This window comes from Lycorma delicatula, chromosome 1 (genome assembly GCF_047948215.1).
Source record: "Lycorma delicatula isolate Av1 chromosome 1, ASM4794821v1, whole genome shotgun sequence".
NCBI lineage: Eukaryota > Metazoa > Arthropoda > Insecta > Hemiptera > Fulgoridae > Lycorma > Lycorma delicatula.
Window position 1 is genome coordinate 281,106,871 of NC_134455.1, and position 23,614 is coordinate 281,130,484.

Genomic DNA, 23,614 nt, shown 5'->3' on the forward strand with positions numbered 1-23,614 from the left:
ATGTGTTATTGATTAGGTTACAATAGACAGTAAAAATATTTTTAAAATATTCCAAACAGTTACTTTCCCTTTGAACATGTTGAGTTAAAGTTGCTACAATATGGAAATAAACAACTCATGGCTATCATGTTTCATTAAGAAAAAAAAAATTTCTGTACAAAATTCTAACAAAGCTCTCTTTATCGATGCAAATTTCTTTCTTAAAATCAGAACTACCTAATCTAATATTGAAAAAAATTGTTTTTTTCAATAATTCACCTTAAGTACTATTACTACAAGTTCTAAATAAGTAAAAATTGAATGGTGTATCGACTCATAAGCAACAAATAAACAAACAAAAATATATCAAATCAATAAAAAATATCTTGGGTTAAACATTTTGGGTTCCTCTGATCTATAGTATCTTTGGTGAGATATATTGCAAAAGATCCTTGGAATTAAAAGCCTCTAGAAAAGGTTAGGCAATAATTTAACCCAAGGAGTTATGAGTCTGTATGGGTTAATTGTCAGTTTCAATGACTAGTAAAGAAATAAATTATGGAGAAAGACTGGCAATATTTCTTACCATTTTCCATTTTACTTTGCCCAAGTCCAGAGAACACAGGATACATTTTTGATCAAAAGATATGTTTAAAAAAGTGTTTCTTGATGTAAAAATAAACAGATTGCTTGGTAGTAGACTGCTCATTTCATTGATTAATAATATAATGACAAACAACTTATTGCATTTATTTATGTAACAAGTGAAATTTTATATAAAATACTGAAAAATACCCATTACATAATATTTAATGTGATGTCATATTTTTTGCTTATACATTCTAAAGCAGAAATGATTTCATAAACAAAATCAGATGATGATAGCAATGTTGTCACTAACTCATTCTGATAAGTATCTACTACCAACTCAAATGATGAAGCTCTAGCAGCTTGGCTGAATAGTAATAAGAAATTAATTTGTTGAAACTCAGGAATGTGATGTAACATCTAATGCAAAACAATATACATTCTTTTCAGTAATTAAAAAAACTTGGTTTTGTATCTATATGAAATCATGAACACCCATTCTGTATCCAAAAGAATGCAAAACATAATTTATAACAATGTTACAAATTATCTGTAATTGTAAATTTAAATTATTTGTAATTGCAAATTTTTGGATTAATTTAGTCTTCTGAAAATGTTTTCTGATTTTATATCAGAAAGCAATCTTGGATATGAAAACAGAAACCTACCAGGTTGGTCTAGTGGTGAACTTGTCATCGCAAATCAGCTAATTTCAAACTTGAGAGTTCTAAGGTTCAAATCCTAGTAGAGGCAGTTACTTTTATACGAATTTGAATAGTAGATTGTGGATACCGGTGTTATTTGGTGGTTGGGTTTCAATTAATCACACACATCTCAGGAGTGGTCAATCTGAAACTGTACATCACTACACTTCATTTACATTCATACATATCATCCTCATTCATCCTCTTAAGTAATAGCTTATGGTGGTACTGGAGGCTAAACAGACAAGGAAGGATATAAAACGAGAAAGATAGCTAAATTTTACTTCTATGTAATTTACATATTACGTAAATGTAAACATCACAAACATAAATTAATTATCAAAATCATAAATATAATTTTTTTTAAATAAATAAATGAAAATACAATTAATATTTAAAATAACAGATCAAGCTGTTCTGTTCCTGAAAAGAAAAAAGATTCTTCACTTAATAAAAAACAAACAACAAATGATATTGTATGTACTTTGGTTGCATGTAGTAAAAAAAATAAATAATAAATTCATGTGTTATAATTTTAAAAAAGTTCAGTTAATTCTTACAGCTGCGTAAAAATAAAAAGCTGTGTCTATTTTCTTATACGTTTACAAGAGAAAATAATTAATTCTTTAAAGAATTGATGACTCACTTTCAAAATAGTAATATTTTTAAAAATGTCACTTATTTTTTAAAAGGGGTTTTAAAAATTTACAGTTTAGTTGATTTGTAAGCGTCAGTTACATTACTGATAAACAAGGGTCTTGCTTATCACCAAAATTTGTTCTACAATAATAAATTTTTGGATTTTTGGGTAGGGAGATGGAACTGTATTTAAACATGAAGTCGGGCTCCCACTGGTGGTCTTATCTAACTGCCATCAGCAAACTAACAACTAAAACCACTCCCCTTTCTACTAGGACTCGGCCTGGAACCGTTTAGCGCATTACTTCAAAACGAGTCCTATGCTAGCCTCAGAAGGCCGCTACTTAATTTTTACCTGGCTCAGAAATATTCGGGTGGCTCTTCTTGGTCCTGAGAATGCTCCCTACAAATCGGCCTACACTATCCCAGCTATTCAGGTCACGGAAAATCATCACAACTACGTTGTGGGGGCTCAGTACTTCGAGGTCCGCCTCTAGCGCCCCTCGATCTGCCGCCCACCAAATATATTTGAAAAAGGTTTGCTCGACATCGTCCCGGGCAATAGAAGCAGTTAAGGTAGGCTTTTCCTGTGGTATGGAGATAAGCGCGGAAATACCGGTGACACGTTAAAAACTGGGTCACATAGTACTTTACCACTCCTTACCACCGCTCTGTCCGCTAAATGACCAGAGGAATAAAACTTGCGGTCCGTCGTCCTTTAGTCTTGCGGTACCAGGTGAGGAACATATGAGTACGTTACCCCCACCACCCCACGACGATGGTCTTCACTTGCCTGACGGCCACCTGGCGCTCCCTTGCCAAAAGAGTAATAGCTATGTATGTAATAATAGCTAACACCGGTGACTTCCCATTACCGATTTGTTGAATTACACGAACCGCTTCTGCTTTCTTTCAAATCTTTCAAAGCTTGTGTGGGCCCGTACTCCAACCTGTACAATAGGACCAAATCATCGTTTAAATTAGAAGTCACTATTTACAGACCTTCGGTCCGTTTGCCATTCGCCATAAGAAGGATTATGGTTCTCTCGGTTTTGTCAATGGCTCTCCGTAGCTGCTCAGCAAAGATAATTTCTGGTCAATCATCATATCGAGGTACTTTGTGGCCTGCTTGGTTTCGACAACCTCATCTCCGACCCGCAAGGAGAGGAAAGTGTTAACACACTTCTTCGTTAGAACCACGATTTCAGTCTTGCTGAGGGCTAAAGAGAAATCGCTGGTCCCTTGGTGCGTCCAGAGATTTCTATTTGCTTTGAGTTTATCTTCAGTATGATTTGAACTAGCGGTCGAGTGTGTACCTTTCGCTGGTTGAAGCCTAGTTGATTTTATACTGCGGCAACAGCCAAGCATCAAACATAGACTTATTGTGCTTCTCAGGACACAGAGATTAAAGCTGCAGTTATATACGACGCGTACCCACCTCAACGCGGCAAGAGGATGGCAACATATTCTGGTCGTAAAACCCTTACCAAGCAAGGGAAATTTCCGTAGTCCTGCTTTTGCGTTCTTTTAAGAACGAGGGCCGTGGCTCGTTGCAGGTGGTTGTCACACCAGTGGGCTTGCCCAATAATCCAGTAGAAGGAAGACAGCGAGCGTCTCTAGTGCAGAAAATAGTCAGATCAGGGTATCTCCAGCCATCTCCGAAGAATTTAAGATGTTAGGAAAATGGAGGTGGAAGAAAAGGCCTGAGCCTTTATTACCAACCTCCTCGACCTCAGAAGTTGAGAGTTCAGCAGTGGATGTAAGGACATCCACCCGCGCAGAACCTAACCCTAATTAGTAGAGGCTTTCAAAAAAGCGAAGAGCAGACCTGGTAGTTCTGACTCGCTGGTCAAAGCGGTCCAAGACGATCTGAACTATTTAGTTCAGTTCCTGGCGCTCACCCGCAGCGTGGGTTCAGGCGCGAGGAACACCATTTTTCATCGATTAGCTAAAACACGTGATTTCCTTTCTGTTATGGCGGAGGAGTATGAGCCCCTGCCCTCCAATCCCAAGGAGGCCAAGGTACTTCCAAAGGTAGTTCCGGCCCAAGAAGAGCCCAGGCGCTCTGCTGAGGTAGTTAGAAGCAAAAGAGAAGCCCGCCAGGCGACAAGAAAACCCTAGATTCTTTTTATAGACAAAGCAGAGGGTTCCAAAAAAATCATCGAAAGAGCTTAACAAGGACTTTCAGGCTGCCCTTCGTGACAGCCGAAAGGGCCTTAAAATTTGAGACATCAAAGAGTTGGCAGTCATTGTAGTTAACAAAGGGACAGTCCGAGTTATTTTGGACTATCCTACCATATACTGCTACGTCAAGAAACTTGACGTGCAAGTGGACCCTAAAAGTAAACGTAGTAGTTGGCTACTTTCGCTGAACGCTTGAGAGGCGGAATGCCTTCATTGGTACCAACATCGATGTTACCATTAGTAAGAGAATCACTGGTAGGATTCAAAACTCGACTGTAGTTGATGATTGTGCGAGCAATCTGATCAGTTAATAGTTTCTGATTTGGAAAGCGGGCTGCGCGATGTCTATAGGGGGTATGTCCCTGTTCAGCAGGGACGTTTCTTGCACAGTTGGACAGATTGGCCCAAAGTTTCTATTATACTTACGGCCAAACTTCGAGTATTTGCTCGAAGTTTCGATAAGTTCCCGTTAGAGGATCTGGCAGAGGGGTTTTCTTTTGCGGTAGTTGAAGTCTTAGACCAGTCCATTGCTCGAGGTACGGGTCGGGAGAGAGTTTTCGGTTGGTGAACTCGAGAATTGACGACGATAAAGCGTTCTGTGGGCCGACTTAGGAGAGCCGCTCAACGTGATGGTGATCTTGATCGGTGTGCGGCCCTGCTTGCGAACTATCGTCGAAAAAGACCGAATATTTTCTGAAGTTTAGGTCTTCAAAACGTGATTCCTGGAGCTTTTTTGTACAAGAGCAGGGAAACAAGGTCCCATGGATGTCGTGTATAGAGTTCTTGGACATAAGAAGAAAAAAGACATTCTTCTGTCGGCTCTCTAAACCGAGGATGGAGTTGTAATAGATAAAGTTCGTGACCTCACTCTTCTGATGAACGATCTGCTTTCCGATGATGCTAAGGTGTATGTGAACCCTCATATCACCGACCTTTCCGAAGGGAAGTCGCAGGTTTTTGCTCTAAGATTATGTTTTCAGATATTACTGAGGCTGACGTCGGGCAAGTAATCTGTAAGTTGGGTAGGAATAAAACACCCGGATATGATTGTATTAGAGTGGAACTCCTTGTTCGCACATTGCCAGTGATTCCTTGTCCCACTGACTAAGATTTTTTAATAGAATGCATTTTGCTGGATATTTCCCAGCTTGTTGGAAACGTGGTGAGTTGAAATTACTTTTTAAAGGTGGCAAAAAGGACCCCACTGTAACTTCTTTTTACCAGCTTCTGACGCTCTTGCCAGTTGTAGGTATGCTTTTCGAGAAGGTAATGTACTTCCGCATTAATAGTAGATTAACTTCTAATCGCTCGTTAATGGACGACCAGCATGTCTTAATCCCCTTTCCAAGAACACAGAGAACGCTGTTCTAACGTTGATAGATATAGCTTCGGTCAGTGAGTGCAAACATGTATTTAGCGGTTTTTGGATAAATCCGGGGCCTTCAATAACTTGTGGTGGCCCCCTGCGTTGTTTCAGATGAAGCAGCGTGGTTGTACGTAAAATGAAATAGAGACTCTCGCAAACTATTTCAGCAGCAGAACGATCGTCCTTCGTGACGACGGTTCGGAAGTAGGAAAGGCCCTGTCAAAAGGTTGTCCGCAGGGCAGTGTTCTAGGTCTCCTCGTCTGGATCGTTAATTCGATTCTCTGATGTGGTTGAGGCTGCCGTATCGTCGCATATGCTGACGATGGGTTGCTGCTTGTCAAAGGAGACTCGCGGATGGAGATAAGAGTTCAGAACGACTTAGGCATGTAAGGTACTTAGGTTGTGGAATCTTCAGCACAAGATGGTTTTCAGTGCAGAAAAAACACTATGATGTTTCTGAAAGGCCGTTTTACCGCGACTCGTCACCCACGAATCGTGATGGGCGACCTTTTCAGGTATAAGTATCTGGGTATAATCCTTGATGAGAAACTTCAATTCAAGGAGCATCGTGCATTGCTTATTATTTACAAGTGTCTGTGAGGTTATAATGTTGTATGCTGCGCCCGTCTGGCCTCATCGACTGCAGTCTCAGTGTTATAGGGATGTTTTATTAGGATCCCAGCGTCTTCTTTTGTTAGCTGTTGTAGGAGTCTACAGAACTGTCTCGTGAGAGTCAGTCTGTAATCGCTGGCACGAAACCAATTAACATCTTAGCTACAGAACGTAGCAGCAATTATATTTTTAAGAAGGAGGACCTCCTTACTCTTGGGCGTATGAGAGTGATTGAAGATCAAGATTTTGACTTTTGGCAAGTAACGTAAAACGATTCTTCTACTGGTCGATACATGCATGGTATATCTCCAGATGTTAGAGTTTTGCAAGCGATTACGTGGGTTAGAGTTTTGCAAGCGATTACGTGGATTTTCCCAATCGCTATACATCAGAATTTCTCTCGGGACGTGGTGCCTTTAGGGAAACATTGGATAGGTTTGGTTTGGTTGATTCGGGCCTCTGCCCGGATTGTAGAATCGACGGTGGGTGGCTAGAGTCCGCTTGGACGGTTGATAGGCCGAAGGTAGACCTATTGGCATTGAGCCACAGTTAGTTACAATACGTTTGGAAGTAAGTAGTTGAATTGCTGTCGGCGGGACGACGACTGCACTACTGAAGGTATGTTAGTCCATGCAGCCGAAAGGTGTAGCGCCGTTTTGACGAGGGCGGTAATTGAATGAGTAATATTATCGCTGCTGGTGGGATGGTCACTAAACTGCCGAGGGCATGGTTGTCCATGTAGCCGAGAGGTGTAGTACCGTCTTGATGAGGGAGGTTTTATGTGATGAAGTAAATGTCACGCGAGACTCTGCGATGGAACTGAGTGGGAGGTAAGAGGTCTGTCCTCTTCTCCCCAGTGGACCAGATCGGAGTCCGTAGTTGCAATTAAAGTTTAAAGGCTTTTAATTTTTCATTGAGATCGCTAAGTTAACTAGGCCTAAATTTCTTTGTTGCGAACACATTTCTTGTTGTGTGCAATATTATAATTGAATATAAACTCATATTAAAGAGATATTTCAATCACCCATAGCTTGTTTAAAGTATTGAACTAGGCGCGGGGTTCGTGCTTCCGTGAATTCAGTTAGCTAGTTCAGAGGGAAACGATGTAGGACAGAGATGTCAGAAAGAAGCCTACAGCGAAGACGAATGCCGAGTTAAAACTCACTGATGTAAATGTCTACTGAGGCATTTACATCGGTGCCATCCCAACTGAGGCTTGACTAATGACTTTGATGTGTAATCAGTTAGAGGGTCAAAAGACGACCTCTGTTAAAGCCCATCAGCTTTTTTAACGGCGGGGGGCGAACGGAATCGTCAAAAGGCGGGTATCGTGCCCTACAAAGGTTGGGGCTAGATAAAACCCATGGTAGTTCAGCGCATTGCTAGGCTGAGACTGTTGGACGCGCTGTACGTCGCGGTCTGCAGCAAGTAGCGCTACGTCATCAACGTACTCAACAAAGCCGTCTTTTCTATTTCCTCTTTGCTCAGCAAGCCGTCGTAGGAGGAGGTCAGAGTATAGGATCGCCCTCTGCGTCGGCCCCTCCGTGATCGAGGTTCTACGCCAGCCTACTGCAGTATCGTAGATGTGGCCGAAATTCCTGATGTATGCCTCCATCATTCTGAGGAGGTATCGAGACAAGTGGAAAATACTCTAGGGTCCGAAGCGTATCACTCCACCGTGCAGAGTTGAACGCGTTTTCCACGTCTAAAGTAACGAGAGGGCCACATGGCGCGAAAAATTATTGTGGTCCTCTGTCCTCCGCACTGCTTCAACTACTACTTGAATTGCATCTAGGGTTGAACAGCTCTGCCGTAAACCGTACTAGTTTAATATTCCATGGCATTCGAGGTTACAGATTTTGGACTACGCTTCCTTCTCGAAGTACACCCTTCAGAGCAGTGCTAAAGGCCGTTTTGTCTAATAATGATAATTTAATCCATGTAGTAATACTTATGCTCACATCCGTGGTGGGCATCGAAATAGACGGGTGTTTTTTTACTGATAGAACTTTGGATAGCGATAGCTGTCATTTTTTTGTTTTGTCATTTCAGATCAGTGAGCATTGGCAAATGGTCATAGAAAAACTGACGCCGCATCAACGTTTACAAATTGTGGAAATATATTTCCAAAATCAATGTTCGGTTCGCCAAACTTATAAGCACTTCGTAATTTTTATGGTGCACATATTCGTTCATCAGAGCAACTTATTCGTCGAACTATTGATAAATTTCGAAAAAAAATTTACTCAACTCAATGAAAAACTAACAAGACAAAAATCTGTACGTAGACGAAAATATCGGTGCTGTCAGTGTTGAAGATGATCCGTATGTGTCTATTCGTCGCCGTTCTCAACAACCTGGATTTTGTCCATCCACTACATGAAAGATTTTAGTAAAGATCTTGGTTTACACCCATGCAAAAACTAAAGCCACAAGACCATAATAATTGTCGTTTGTTTGGTGAATGGTTCCTAAATCAATTGGAAAAAATCCACATTTTTATCGAAAAATTTTGTTTAGTGACGAAGCTCATTTCTGGTTAAATAGTTATGACAACAAGCACAATTACCATATATGGTGTTAGAACAATCCTCAGGAAATTTACAGGAGTCTCCATTACATCCTGAAAAATGAACTGTATGGTATGGGTTACATGCTGGAGAAATCGTCGGTCCTTATTTCTTTAAAAATGAGGCAGGAGCACAAGTTACTGTAAATGGTGATATTTAGAGATCAATGATCAGTGATTATTTGTCTTCAGATTTGCACGATATCGATCTTCAACAGCTTTAGTTTCAACAGGATGGTGCCACAACTCATACTGCTACCGAAACAATAGATATAATGAAACAACAATTTAGCGACAAAATTATTTCATGAAATGATCCAGTAAATTGGCTTCCAAGATCATGTGACGTAACGCTAGTAGATTATTACTTTTATTATTTTGCATGACAATGTACCAGCACATTCAACCATGCTGGTCAAGAAATTTCTTGTTTAGAATTATTGGTCTTTTATTAGGAACCACATAGTCTTCAAAATTGTCAACAGCTGTGTTCTGTTTTTTATTCCCTGATAATGAACTCTTGGTTCCATCACTTCTGCAAAGAAAACCAATAATATTTCTGACTTAATGGAATATCTGAAAGAGTTTTCAATAATGTGTCCCAGAGTGTTTTTGGAAACTTTATGAAAGTTGCAAAATATGTATGAATACGTTCAGAATGTCTTATACAGTGAAATGTGTCTCATGAGGAAACAAGTCTAACCAGCTTAAGAAGAATGTTCCTAAAAGTACAAAAAGGATCCCAGAAACACTTCCCCTTATGGCCACCAAGAAATTTTCACCAAATAAATGTCTTCAAATGTAAGGTAAAGTGATATTACATGTCTGTGGACATAATTAATTGAATACAATTTCTAAATTTTAGCGTAATTTAGCTTGAAGATGTAAAATAAGGAATGTCTAAAGTGTCTGTCTATTAAGACACTTTTACAAATATCTGTATCATAATTACTATTAGAAACATTTTTTGTGCAACTTGACAATAAATAAATGTATTTTTAGGTTTTTATATAGACAGCATTTATTAGAAAGCTGCTTATATTTACAAAACAACATTTTTTTGATTTCCGTCCAATTTAGTCTACAATGCAATTAATAAGCAGGAAAATAGGTTTTCATAGTAAGTTTGTTCTTCATATTATTTTAGCAAGGAAAGATTTTGTAGTACATTGTACATTTTGACAGAATAAAAGTTATTATTATATTTTAAACATAAAAAAGATTGTAATCAAAAAAGAACAATGACATGTACTGAATATGCAAATGATTTCTACTGGTTTTGAATAACTTATAAATGTTAATAAGTTATAATGAATGTATATTATAGAAAAACATATGAAAAAGAAGATCTACTAACAGAAGATGGTGATATTTATTTTTATTAACTTTACTTGAATTGACATGAGGTAAAGAAATAGTCTAGTACATACGATCAAGTTTCTGTGTATGTGAATGTTGTAATAAAATAAACATTATGGTTTCAGTAAGCAAGCATGTATTTAATAGCAATGTAGCACATCTAAGTTGTTCACAAGTTTCACATCCATGGGCCAAGAGTTGTTTCAAAGGTTATTTTCAAATGTTAATTTCAACTTTAATAGGTTCAGGAAAGTTCTATCTTCTATTTTATATTGTAAGTATTTAAATTTTGATCAGATCTGTAAACTGGTTCATTTAAATTCTTGTTCTTAGTTTATTTTATTTATATTGAAGTTTTTAATTTATTTTTTATTTTATTAAGAACTGACTCTTAAGAAAAAATTGAAATTTTTATTTGTCAAAAATTTATTTGACTTAAATATTTACTTTTACTTTCAGAATTGTAAAATATATTTCTGTCACATCAAAACCGTCTTAATAATTTTATTTCTGGAATAATAAATGAAATATTAAGCAATATACATTTATAAAACAAAAATTACAAAGGTGACAGTTTTGAATTTCTGTTGCATAACTTCTTTTATGTATTATTCCTAATGTGTACGTTGCAATCTGTTCATTCAGTAAACAATAAGCAACCTCCCCCCCCAACCCAATGTGATGAGGATGATATGTATGATGTGTAAATGAAGTGCAGTCTTGTCCAGACTCAGGCCGACCGCTTCTGGGATGTGTGGTTAATTGAGTCCCAACCCCCTGAAATACACCGGTATCCACTGTCTAGTACTAAAATCCTTATAAAAGCAACCTTTACTAGGATTTGAATCTGAGAACCTTTGACTACAAAAATCAGCGGTTAAACAAGTGATTTACGATGACGGGTTTACCAGTACGGGACCAAAACTTTTTGTAATTATTAAAAAAAATCATTTGATACTATAACCTGTTCATCTTGAAACAAATATTTTTAAAAAAGTGAAAACTAAAAAAAAATAAAAAGTCAAAATAAATGTTATTTACCTAAAATGTATAGGCTTCAAAATATAATTCCCATCTTAAAAACAAGTATTTTCTGAGAAATTAGAATCTGTTACCAATCATACAACAGGTCTGAAAGAAGTCTTGGTAAGTAATGCTGAAATCTGTTACCTCATCAATTGGAAGTAAAACTAATAACCTAACATGTATAGACTAAAATAAAAATTGGTTATTTGTTGAAATTAATGTAAAATAAGTCATAATATTCCAATTGGTTAATTAAATGTAAAATATAACTACAGTTTTACTTGAAAAATTAATGCAAACCGTAATAAATTTAAAAAATTTAAAGTAACCATAAATTTTACAAATTAGCATTAAAAACTAGCCATATTTATTTGTTATTCTATTTCTTGTTTATGGAAATCTAAGTAATATAAAAGTAGGTTATGTTATGAAATTTATAATTACAAAATAAAAATATAGTACAATAAATGGAATATATATTAATACTGTTATTTAACAATAGTACAACAAATATAAAATATATTATTTCAAAAAAAACTTAGTATGTAAAAGAAAATAATTTTATAACATAAAAAACTAGCCATACTTGTTTGTAAATCTCTTAAATTGTTAATGGAAATTTTATAACGATTCCATTCTGTAGTAAAACAGAGAAATGCCTAACAATCAGACCATCTGATAAATATAAGGCTTGATTCTGTAAATTCAGTAAGCTCTCTACTATACCAACATGAAAAGTAAAAAGACATAATGTCTTTATCAGGAATACTGCTTTCTCTAGATTCTTTTTTTAGTGTATCAGTGGCATTGTTATTAAAACAAATAAAATCATAACCAAATAAAAACAGTGATATATTATTCTTACAGTCCACTTTGTGGTTTGTCCTGTTGTAACATATTTAACCAATAATTCTGTGAAGACCATCCTCACCACCTGTTTAAAAATTATACATTTTAATTACACATGGTCTAGATATCTGGACATGAATTTTGTCTTTCTTAAATCAGCACCAGTACTCCTTCGCTCTTTAATTCCAAATGATACAGAAGCCAGAAATATACTTTATTATCAAACCTTTACAACAGCTATTTTTCACTGACTGATAATTAAAATGAAAAATATTTATCTGCACTGGTAGAAGTCATTGCCAAGGTTATTTCAGGCTAATAGAAAACATGCTTCAGCCTGTTGAGGATTGATAAATTTTGGTTTCAATCCTCATATTTCAAATAATACTACGGGTAGCATACAATGCAACTGGTCAAAATACTTGCTAATGTATAGAAGATAAGAAAAAAAATTAAATAATATAAAAGTAATTAATTAATTCCCTTCTGCTTGGTATAATAAATCATGTATACCATATTATATATAGTGATGATATATCAATACTCTAGGACTGAAGAGAATAACTGAAGGAGATGACATTCTTTTAAATGACTTCTACCACCAATATAATCATCAGCTACCATTAAAGTATTTATGCTTTCCAAATAAAGCCTGCAACAAGCTATACATTTTTGAAACCAATTAGAAAAACTTGTAACCACTGCTGACCATTCTAAAATGGCTCATCAGATGACTACAAGGTTTTAATAAAGGAGACAAGGTTTATATTCTAGGAATCTAAACATGAATTTTGTTTATCATAGACTAGAAACTATGCTATTTATCTACTTCAAATTCAAATGATGTAAAGTAATGTAAAATAAACTAAGCGCATTAGTCTTAGTTAATGAATATAATCACAAGTATTGGAGTTAACTAAATAAATGTTGGTGTGATGATAATACTGTTTTTATATATGATGCAGACGTTAAATATGTGGTATGATTTACAGTATGAAAAATAAAATAAATTAACACAAATAAATATGTTTTTATTTAAAAAATAACATTATACAAATAACTTTATGTTAATGAATGCAGGTGATATCAATAAATTTAATGTAAATGTATGATATAGATCAGTAGCAAATAAAGTAAAGTGGCGTAAATATTAATAACATTTACATATTATTAGACAAAAATACTGAGATGTTTCTTGATGGTACAATTTACAAAGTGATCTAATGTATCACTGCTTGATGGCATAGATATTAAGAAGTTTACGAATAGGAGTCATAAATATAAATTTTATAATGAGATTTTTACAAAAAAATAAATTTAAATTTCTCTTAAATGAATATAATTTAAAAAGATAAATAAATCACTGAAGGTAAATGCTTAGAATAACAGTTGGTGCAGTTACGAATAAGCAAATGATACCCACTTAGCAGAGGTATTAACAACAGTTTTTGAATACTATGTAACAATAATAAAAAAAAAAGTTAGTAAATTTACAAAAATTAAATTAGTAATGCAAAATGATGTAAGTAATGTTAACAATAAATTCTGTGCTAATTGAATAATGAATGAATAAAATCTAATGATTAAAACCATAACATTAAGTGGATAGATGCATGATGATTCTAATAAAATTTTATCACTGCTTGGGTAAATGCTTACTATTTAAAAAAACCATAAAATTCCCTATCACCACTAAAAACTGGATAAACAATAAAAAAGCTCCAGAAGAAGCCATATTGCTCTCATAAAACTAAAGAAAAGAAAACAATTAAAACTAATAAATTGATTTAAATAATATTAAAATTATTAAAAGTAGTTACTACTAGATGACTGAAAAGAATTTCTAGAGAGCTTTTGATATCACTTTGGGAGAAAATGATATTGTACTCAACATCAAGCTCAAAATTTTTGAGATTTCCTGGGTTTAAAGCGTATTTTTTGGTTAAATAGTTCTAAAGCAATGTTTTTCTTGACCAGTTGATTTTGCCTAACCAATGTCCTAATTGCTACAAAGATGAAAAAGAGTAATCAAAAGCATCAAGGTATTCTAAACCTTATGTAGGGTTTTGAATACTTTCAAGATCCTGCATAGACCCTGCTCTGGGATAACCCACCGTATTGGTCTAGCGAATTGTCATTGCAAATCAGCTGATTTTGTAGTGAGAGTTCTAAGGTTCAAATCCTAGTAAAGGCACTTATTTTATATGGATTTGGATACTAGATCGTGGATACTGGTGTTCTTTGGTGGTTGGGTTTCAATTAACCACACATCTCAGGAATGGTCGACCTGAGACTGTACAAGACTATACTTCATTTACATTAATACATATCATCCTTATTCATCCTCTGAAGTAATATCTTATGGTGATTCTGAAGGCTAAACAGAAAAAGAAAAAATGTGCTCCGGGATGCAGGAAGTTATTATGAAAGTAATTCAGAAATATTTTTTGACAAAGAAGTCATGATGTCAGGAATTCATTATCGGTAGTAGTTATGAATTCAGCTGCAACGAATATTAGAACTCAATTATTGAAGAATTTGAGTCGTTTGTTTATTGAAAATTAAGGGAGGTAAGAGGGTTAGCACATTCCTAACTGTTCTTGGGTAAATTTTAATATTTTGTTTGATTCATTTACCCCTACAAAATCATCAACAAAACCCCTTAACGAGGTAGTAAAATTAATTGAAAATTATCTGTGTCCTAAATTTTTGTTTATTGTGGAACGCTGAAAGTTTCGTTTATTTAATAATCCAATTGAACATAAAACAGTTGCGGAATTGTTGATGTTCTCTTTCTGTCAATCTAAAGCAGCTGCTAATGGTTATTTAAGAGATCTACTTCATAATGAAACTATGAAGAAACTTTCCTTTTGTTGCTTCAAAAAGGCAGTTCAAATATGTCAAACGACACAAAAGAGATGGAAGCACCTAACTTCATGGCATGCAAAACACGTAGGAAAGCATTTGTTGTCAAGACAACCAAGTAATTTTGTTATTTTTAACGAAAACCAGGGCAAAAAATCAGTCAGCATTTTCAGAAAATTTAAATAAAATGCAAATATTAAGGAAGTGAACTTGAAAAGCGTATCAATATATGTCATTGTTACTACTGAAGAAAAAATGGACACATTACTAGGTATTCTTTTAATTTATATTTGAAAAATTGCCAAATAATCACTATTTGTAAAATATGCAATTGTTAATCAGCATAAAAATTAAAAAATAAATCGTATTTTTAGCTATAAAAAAATATAAATGGAAATATTAATCAAAGTAATGGTGATTATTTATATAATGAAGTAGTTTGTTTAACGTGATAAAAATTATAAGATAAAATTTGATCCAGTAAAAGTTAACATCAACGATCACAATAAATCTGTGTCATTTGCAGTAGATACAGGGAGGAAATAGCACTATTTACAGATGTGAAAGTAGTTAGTGAAAAGTTACTTTTAGTAAAAATTAAACAAAAGGACACCCTCTGAATTAACTCAAATTTCTTGTATTAGTCGGCAAATCGTTACAGTGGCAATTTTTGAAGAGAAAATAAAATGTGGAAATAAGATACAAAAAATCTTTAAAAAAAGTTATATTTATTTGTAATAAGAAAAGAATTTTGTTCCGTTAATGTAGTAGAAAGTGGTAAAAAATATTACGGGAGTAAGTTTCCATAAAAACCATTGACGATTTAAATGAGAAAATCTTAGTCATACCGTTTCGATAAATTAAAATACTGAAATAATCTCTGTGAAACTTGAAATGTAATTGTGAAATGAAATGTATGAATTTTGTCCATAACTACCAACTAACAAAGACTTCGAATTTATGCTTATATATTGAATGAGTGACTTTTTAATATTGTTTTATTTTAGAACTTTCAACTAATATTTTGTATCTTTTAAAATAATTCACTACATTAAATTCGTTCATTGTTTCCTTTGAATGGATCAGTAATTACAAATAATACAAAAGTGAAATTAATAATGTAATAAATCATTTAGTAAACTTCCGTTCAATTTTTTTCAGGTACACCTTATAAAAAGTAATTCATTTTCTTTAGAAAACTTAAAGGAAACTATCTTTCACTTCATTCATGATTTATGTGTCTGGGGTCTAATCGGCTCAGGATATTTAGGGTCATCATGCATTTTCAGGTATTACTTTACTTCTACTTGTTGACTGAGACCGAGCTCCGAAGCCTGGTTGTTGAAAAGTTTCTTCCAGTACGTAATGAGGCTATCTCGACTTAAATGAATTCAAGATATTTATTTACAAATAAAAATAGAAAAGCACAATTATACATCCTTTGTAATTAAAAAAGTGTAATTTAAATACATAACTGTTTTGTGAAAGCAATATTTTTGTTTACTATAATATCAGTATTATGTCATTCATACAACATCCATAAATGACAATCTTTCCAAGTATCGGAGCTCGGTTTTAGGTATTATTTTACTTATTAATACTAAATCAGAATGTCCTAGCACTTTTGGGTTATTTATTATATTATCGTTTAATTATGTTACCGATGTTTCATTTTGTAAATATGAATATAAAATATTTTATTTTTAGTGCTGATACAAGGTTTTTGGCTTAAGAGTAAGCGTATTTTCAATGTCTTTGTATCCCATACTCCTTAGAGACATTAAAATAAATTTCTCTTTAAATAACATATTTGTGAAGTATTTTTTCGATTTAAAGCTATGAAGATTCTACATTTTTGACCATAAGTAATTCAGTTTTACTCGCTAAAGGTACAAAGCGTATCTTGAAAATAAAGATAGTTTTAAAAATGTTTGCACACCTCTTCAAGTTAGCCTTTTTGTTTACCTAATTCCCACCATTATGGAGACATTTGTCAAAACAAACTTCAGAATAGCACTATCGTAATTTTGTTACCCGCTCGTTTAAAAACTGTTTGACAGGTACTTTCAATTTTTCATCACTTGGCAACCAAAAATCCTTTCAGTGTTTTGAACAGATTAAAGTACCTAGTAGTTTTGTCCATAGTGGTGGGTAGCTGAAAATTGTCCATATAATTTTTCCCAGAAAATAATGAGCACACTATTAAATCACTTAATATGATGTTGTTCACTGAATGTGATGTTGTAACGATATAACCGCCTTTATCAGTCACCTCCGTCGGAAACTTGGAAAGTAGGATGCAACTTCATGGAACGTTTCTTGCGAGACTTGTTCATGACAAAAATACTTAACACTACAAATTTTTATGTAGTCTAATTTATTTCCTATTGTAGTTTATTTCAGTATTGTAGAATCTAATCTTCGGAATTACTCTAGAAACATAAGGAAAAATTAATTCCAAATCCGAGAAAGTGATTCAATATTATTTTTCCATCATCGAAGAAGTTCCTCAATTCTTTGATGAAAACCAATGGCCGCCATAACGCTATTCTTCATATATAATCAGTCTAGCACTCTGTGACATTTCATACATGTTTTGTATATAAATCTCTCATTCACCTCAATAATACCGAACTGAGCAATATTGCCTGTAAATTTCAAACGGAATCACCTTTAGAATTAAAAAAAAAAAATCTATAACTGTTTGAATTTGACTGTCAGCGGTAACATTGATTCTTTAAAATTTCACATTCAAATAAGCATTGGAAGGCGCAAAAAGTAGTACATCACGAGCAGTGTCAGTTAACTAGCCGAAATGGTCAAGCAGATGTGCCTGTGAATGAAAAAAAAAAATTACTGAACATTTTTCGAAGTTATTGATTTTAAATTTTCAGATAGTTTTTTCAAAATTTCTTATTTCCGTCTGCCTAACCTTTTCTAACATATTTCTATGAAGACCAATTTTTACCTACTACGCTCCTGATTTCTTAACATTCACTTTTCTGCTTCTATTATGTACTACACCAGGAGATATTTTGCATCTCTTACTTCTATCTTCAAATTTGTCCAAGATTTTTCTTTCGTAAGTTTTGTTTTGGTGATTTTATTATAAGTCATTTTAATGTGTTTTAAGAATTCATTTCACTAAAGAAATTATGAATAGTATTTATAATACGCCTTAAGGACCACCGCTTGTTGGGCCACCTGAGTACCAAACGTCTGATGCCGAACCAACCATTGAAGAAATGAAAACAGTCATCCATACCTTGAAAAATGTGCAGAGTCTACTAAGGCCGGAGGTGTTGTTCTGCTTCAGAGACTTCATGTACTTCTTCAAACCATCTGGAGCACCGAAAAGGTACCTGGATAAAGGTTGTCATCATTCCAATCCACAAGAAGGGTGATAGTCAAGACTGCAAGAACTACCGTGGCATAAGTTTCTATCAATTGTTGGCAAAGTTTTCATGAAAGTAATCAAGTCACGCCTACAGAAATATTGTGAGCCAACAAGCCGCGAGGAGCAAGCCCCCGTTCGACCAAACCGAGGATGCTGTAACCAGATATTTGCCATTCGTCAACTAATGGAAGAAATAAAGCGATGTGGAAAACAACCAGGTATCAACTTCAACGACTTTTGATCTACTTTTGACTGCATCCACTTGAAAGAGGGCACTTTGAAAGACACTGGTGACAGTGCTCATCCCTCCAAAAGTCATCAAGCTTCTCTAAGAGAGCTACAATGGATCGTCGCGTCGTGTCAGATACGCATTCGAAATGCGCTATCTAAGGAGATTTTCATCCGGAAAGGAGTCCGCCAGGGACATTGCCTCCCCACTCCTCTTTGATATCGTAGTTGGCTTCATAATGCGAGAGTTTTCCAGGGCAGAACAGGAATTCAGTTTGTAGAGGATAGTTTTCTGACTAACTTGATGTTTGCCGATCACAATGGCGTGTTCACCGACAGTGATGCTGAGGTCACTGATATTCTTTGTAACCCCCGCACTGCCCAAGCTTTTGGCCTGAAAATAATTGCGGATAAGAGACATGTACTAACAACAGATGGCTCACGCGCCATTGTCCAACTGGATGGTGTGCAAATTAAACAAGTGCAAGAATTCAAATATTTGGGCTCACTGGCCTAGGAGAAGAAAGAAGCAACTACAGCGGAAATTCACAGTCGAATTGGTCAAGCAACCGCAGCATTTCCTTCCCTGAAGTGGTGCTTGTAGAAACAAACAAAATGCATGCAAAACAAAAGTTCATCTTTTCTGAACCACGATCCTGCCAATTTTATTGTATGGAGCAGAAAGATGGACACTGCTTAAGACAGACCTGAGCAAACTTGAAGTGTTCCAAATGCGATGCTTACGCCAGATCATGAGAGTCTCACTTCGCGATCACATCCAAAATGGGGATATCCGCCATCACTGCGAACAACAGCCAATAATTGAGCAACAGATTCAAAAACGGAGACTACAAAGGTTTTGCTATAGCTGCAGAGAGTGGAAACCGGTTACCCTACCAACTCCTCTGTCATGAACGTACCACCCTTTGGAGAGTCCAACGAACAGCTCTAGAGAAAACGTGGATCAAGCAGATCGATAAAATAAAAAATCGCAGGCTAAACATTAATGAAGCCTTGACAACGGCCATAGATTCCCATGCATGGAAGCGTTTTTTGTTAATGAAATCAGACAACCATTGGCACCCACCGTAGCATACAGGCTTAAGAGTCGATCCAAAAGCCAGCTAGGGATCAAAAGAAGAAGAAAGAATACGTCTTATTTGGGGTATATCATTATTTCCAATCATAAAGAAGTTATTCTAATTTTTAATTCTCTAATAATTTTATTTATGATTGCACAATTTATCAGACGTTTGAGAACGCATTTTGAGAAACCATTTTTTTTAGCAGTTTTTTCCTTTGGCGTCAAATTATTATGCCTAAACTACTAATGTTCATCAGCTTCATATGAAGCAGCTTATAACTTATTCATTACTTCAAATTGGTATTAGTTACTACTGTTTATTCATTTATACCGGGTTACAGAGAAACAGCACAGTGACTTGATGTCAACAGCACTCTACAGAGATGCCAAGGCATCTATCTGTATGCAGTCTGGCGTATAATTGTAAATGTAAAATACTCGTATGTAGTCTTGAACAGATTCAGGCTTACCAATCCTGAGACGTGTGGTTAATTGAAACCCAACCACTATAGAACACCGGTATCCACATTCTAGCATTCAAATTCATATAAAAGCCATAAGCCTTTATAAGATATAGATTTTCTTCGTTATTCGATAAAGAATTTTACAGAGTTTTTTGAAACTCTGTTTCTGATAAATTCTAATTAATCTCCAAGTAGTATCGGATCACGACCGATTTATCTGATTTTCTGTACTTATAATGAACTAAACAATTTTTATTTTAGTTCCAGTTTTTCTTTTAGTCTTTTTTACGTAACCTCAGTTATTGAACTTAATGGCTTAACAGAATAATTTCTAGATGCCTGGTTTAGTTTTTTCTTTAGCAATCACAAGAGCGGAGACTAGTTTCTTAGCCATCCACGATGACGCTAAAATTATGTTTTTGAAGATTTTTTTTAACGTTTTGGCAAGTATGGCCATTGTACAGTGTTTTGTCTGGTTTTTCTTGTGACCTGTTCTAAAATAACGTTGTTTTTCTATTTTTAATTAATTCTCTATCGATTCTTTTCTGTAAGCTGTCAATGATCTGTGTAGTAAAACCGTGAATCAACTGTACAACTATGCTTTTCTAAGATACTATACTTTCGATAAAATTCACTTCTGTTTTAAAAGATAATAGACCAGGAAAACAATAGTGTTTGGTCTTTTTTACTCAGCCATATTAATACTATACTATAAAATATGATAACACATTAAATTTATATATAAGGGAAGTGAATGAGGGAATCCAGGGCCAATCCAAAAAGTTACTTAGCATTTACTTGAAAAGGCGACTGATAAGTTACCTTTATTCAAGTTGGACTGTCCAAAGAGAGAATTGCATTTCGTAATCGTGCGCTTCTAAAATTGCGTGGAATATTCTTTTAAAATTGCAAACTACTTATTTAATTCTTAAAAAAAAAATTGTACTGTTTCACGTAGGAAAATTCTTCAGAGGCATGGGTATTACACATTGTCCTTCTTATCAGGTAGTATTGGAGGCATGGCAATATTTGCATCAGATCCAAAAAGAAGAGGATTCGTAGTTACAACAATTAAATACTTGGTAAGTAAGTAAAATTGCTTTCAAATATGTTTAATAATGATAAATTTATTTTAAAACATTTTCAGCTACAAAATAAATCTTACTCATCCTCTTTATTATATCACTGGATATATTTTTCTTGTAACAGGATCATAAATCCATGTTTGCATTTCCTACGAGATTGTACGCAAACTCACTAATTATTATTATTTATATGTTTTCCATTCGGTGATGGACAACAAATAAGTTTAGAAATCAGTTTGAAGAGAATGAACTTTATCGAAAGCAGTTCAGAATTAAATTTTAACAATGTGAGTTAATCATGGAAGTAAGTGTCATACGATAATGAAACAGTTTATTTAATAAAAATTGTATTAATTTTAATAACTAAAACTTATTTTTTCTTTATTATTTGCGAATCACTGATTCGCATTAATTAATTACCTTATTAAGTTTCTTCAACTTTTAACAGTGTAGAAAATCAGTTATTTGAAGTCAAGGAAATACCGAAAATTTGAATTACAAAATTCCAATTGTGTTAAACTTTCTGTAAAAATGTCTTTCAATCTTAAAATATAGTTAAGGTATATACTATTTTTTTAGCGTATTTTGTTAGTGAGATTTAATCTTACAGAAAATTTTTTTTCTTAAATACTGTGAACTAGAAAACATAAAAGATTTTTTCTATTAATGATGGAAAAGAACAATTTGCTTGCTTTTCGAAAATATCAACTTCTTCAAACTCCCATGGCAATGAAAACAATATTTTGTTGAATCTTTAAGCACAGTAGCAAACTATTTATTATTTTCAATGTTTTTGCTATCGAATACAGACATTTTCTACATTTGAACTCAAAATATACTCAGAATAAAATTCTCCTCCTCTTAATTATCTTGTAAACCCATAAGACAAAAAGGGCTTTTATACATCTTTTTTGTGTATTCTTCAATGGTATTCTTGGACACCTACACAAAAATGACAGACTTGTCCAGAAAATGATCGACTGGTGATATTGTTTTTTACTTGTTTTTTAACATATTGAAAAGAGTAATTCTAACACTCCATAACATTAATTCAAGACTAAAAACTTGTGTTTTTTAATTCACAGTTGGTCTCCAGAAAGGAAAAACTTCCTTCCCGGTATTTATGACTTTGAGAAGAGTTTCATCCCATGTAAATTATTGACATTCTGGTACTAGGTGCTTTCTGTAACTTCTCATACGTTTTCGATCGTGTCTATTGAAGAGTGAACGTTTATAAATTGATTTGTAAAGTCATAATTGGCATTTAAAATACGTAGAGCAGACTAAAAGAAAGATTGAAAATAGATTTAAGGATAATTTGGCTCACTGTACAGGCAAATATAGAAGATTAGAGAAATTGGCCACACCTTAAGATTGCATGGAAACTGGCCACGGAATCAGTTTATAAGAATATCAATAATTAGGAATTAAAATGGTTGAAAACTTATTTTATTTATAATAATGCAAGAATATTGTTGTTAAAAAACAGTGGAAAACCAATATTTACCAGCTTTTAAAACATTAAGTTAATTAAAACTCTTGTTGTGAATGTTTTCTATCATAAGAATACTAAACCGTTAACCTTTTTATTAAATTTTGTTTACGGGAGTCGATATCTACTTGTTTCATTTAAGACTCATGCTGTCTTTATTTTTCTTGAGGTGGAATTTCTATCTTACTCAACCCTTTAAAAGAGGCGGCATACATTAGGTGGCAATTTGGAGTTTTAAATTCTTTTCGTGATTTTAAGCTAACTTTACGATTGCGACTGAGATTCCTATAACAACAATTATTAATTTTCTTTCTAAATAGTTATTATTTTATTTTATTACTACTGTTAGAAATACTGTTTTTTTTTGTTTTTTTTTTTTTTTAAAGTGTTTTATAGGTTTTGTTAATTCGTAGTTTTATTTTTGTATTGTAATCTACATTAGCCGTTTATTTATTTATTTATTGTAACTATTCCATGCTGATTCCTCAGTAGCTACTAATAATGTTGTGTTTAAATAATTGAAATAGCCATCTAATTTTGTTTTTGTGTGAGTTTTTTTTTTAACAGATTTTGTGTGTTTTTTCCAAATTATTGTGATATATAACAATTATATAAGCTTATCTATATTATTCATACTGGTAATTACGTGTATGCATACGTGAAGTATGTGTAATAATTTAGGTTTTTTTAATAATTTATGTGTTTTTTTTTTATTTGCAATACTTAAATACGATTCATCTATAGGAACATATGTAATGTGAAAATATATGAATAAATAAATAAAATAATTTAAGTGCTAACTCATTAATAAAATTATTTATCTTAATAGTTTTACTTTATTAACATCGGTAGGTATTCTATGTTAATATTTTCTTTCACCTTCTTTGCCAGTTAAGTTGGTGGAAAAATAATATTATTAACTATAATAATTTTAATATATTATTAATAATACTAATTTATTAATAAAAAATAACTCTGCCATTGTGCTCCCATCGTTGTCTTACATTGAATTCGTTTATCTGATGACGGGACTCTTTTAATAGGCATGGACAACTTTTTTTGGTTGTAAAATGAGGAAGTTTCTACCTCCAAGCCGTTGCTCAACCACGGTCTCCCCTCCACTT

At 34.0% G+C, this 23,614-nt stretch overlaps 1 protein-coding gene across 2 annotated transcripts in view; it reads left to right on the forward strand.

Annotated features, from left to right (window-relative positions):
* The first annotated feature begins 10,004 nt into the window (after positions 1-10,004).
* The window catches only part of LOC142332224 (transmembrane protein 135-like), a 45,510-nt gene continuing 31,900 nt past the window's right edge, over positions 10,005-23,614 (forward strand). For both annotated transcript variants that reach the window (XM_075378526.1, XM_075378519.1), the window contains exons 1-3: positions 10,005-10,274; positions 15,902-16,029; positions 20,872-20,995. In XM_075378526.1, coding sequence (XP_075234641.1) covers positions 10,116-10,274; positions 15,902-16,029; positions 20,872-20,995 — 411 coding nt within the window. In that variant the 5' untranslated portion in view covers positions 10,005-10,115. The remainder of the gene's footprint in view (positions 10,275-15,901; positions 16,030-20,871; positions 20,996-23,614) is intronic.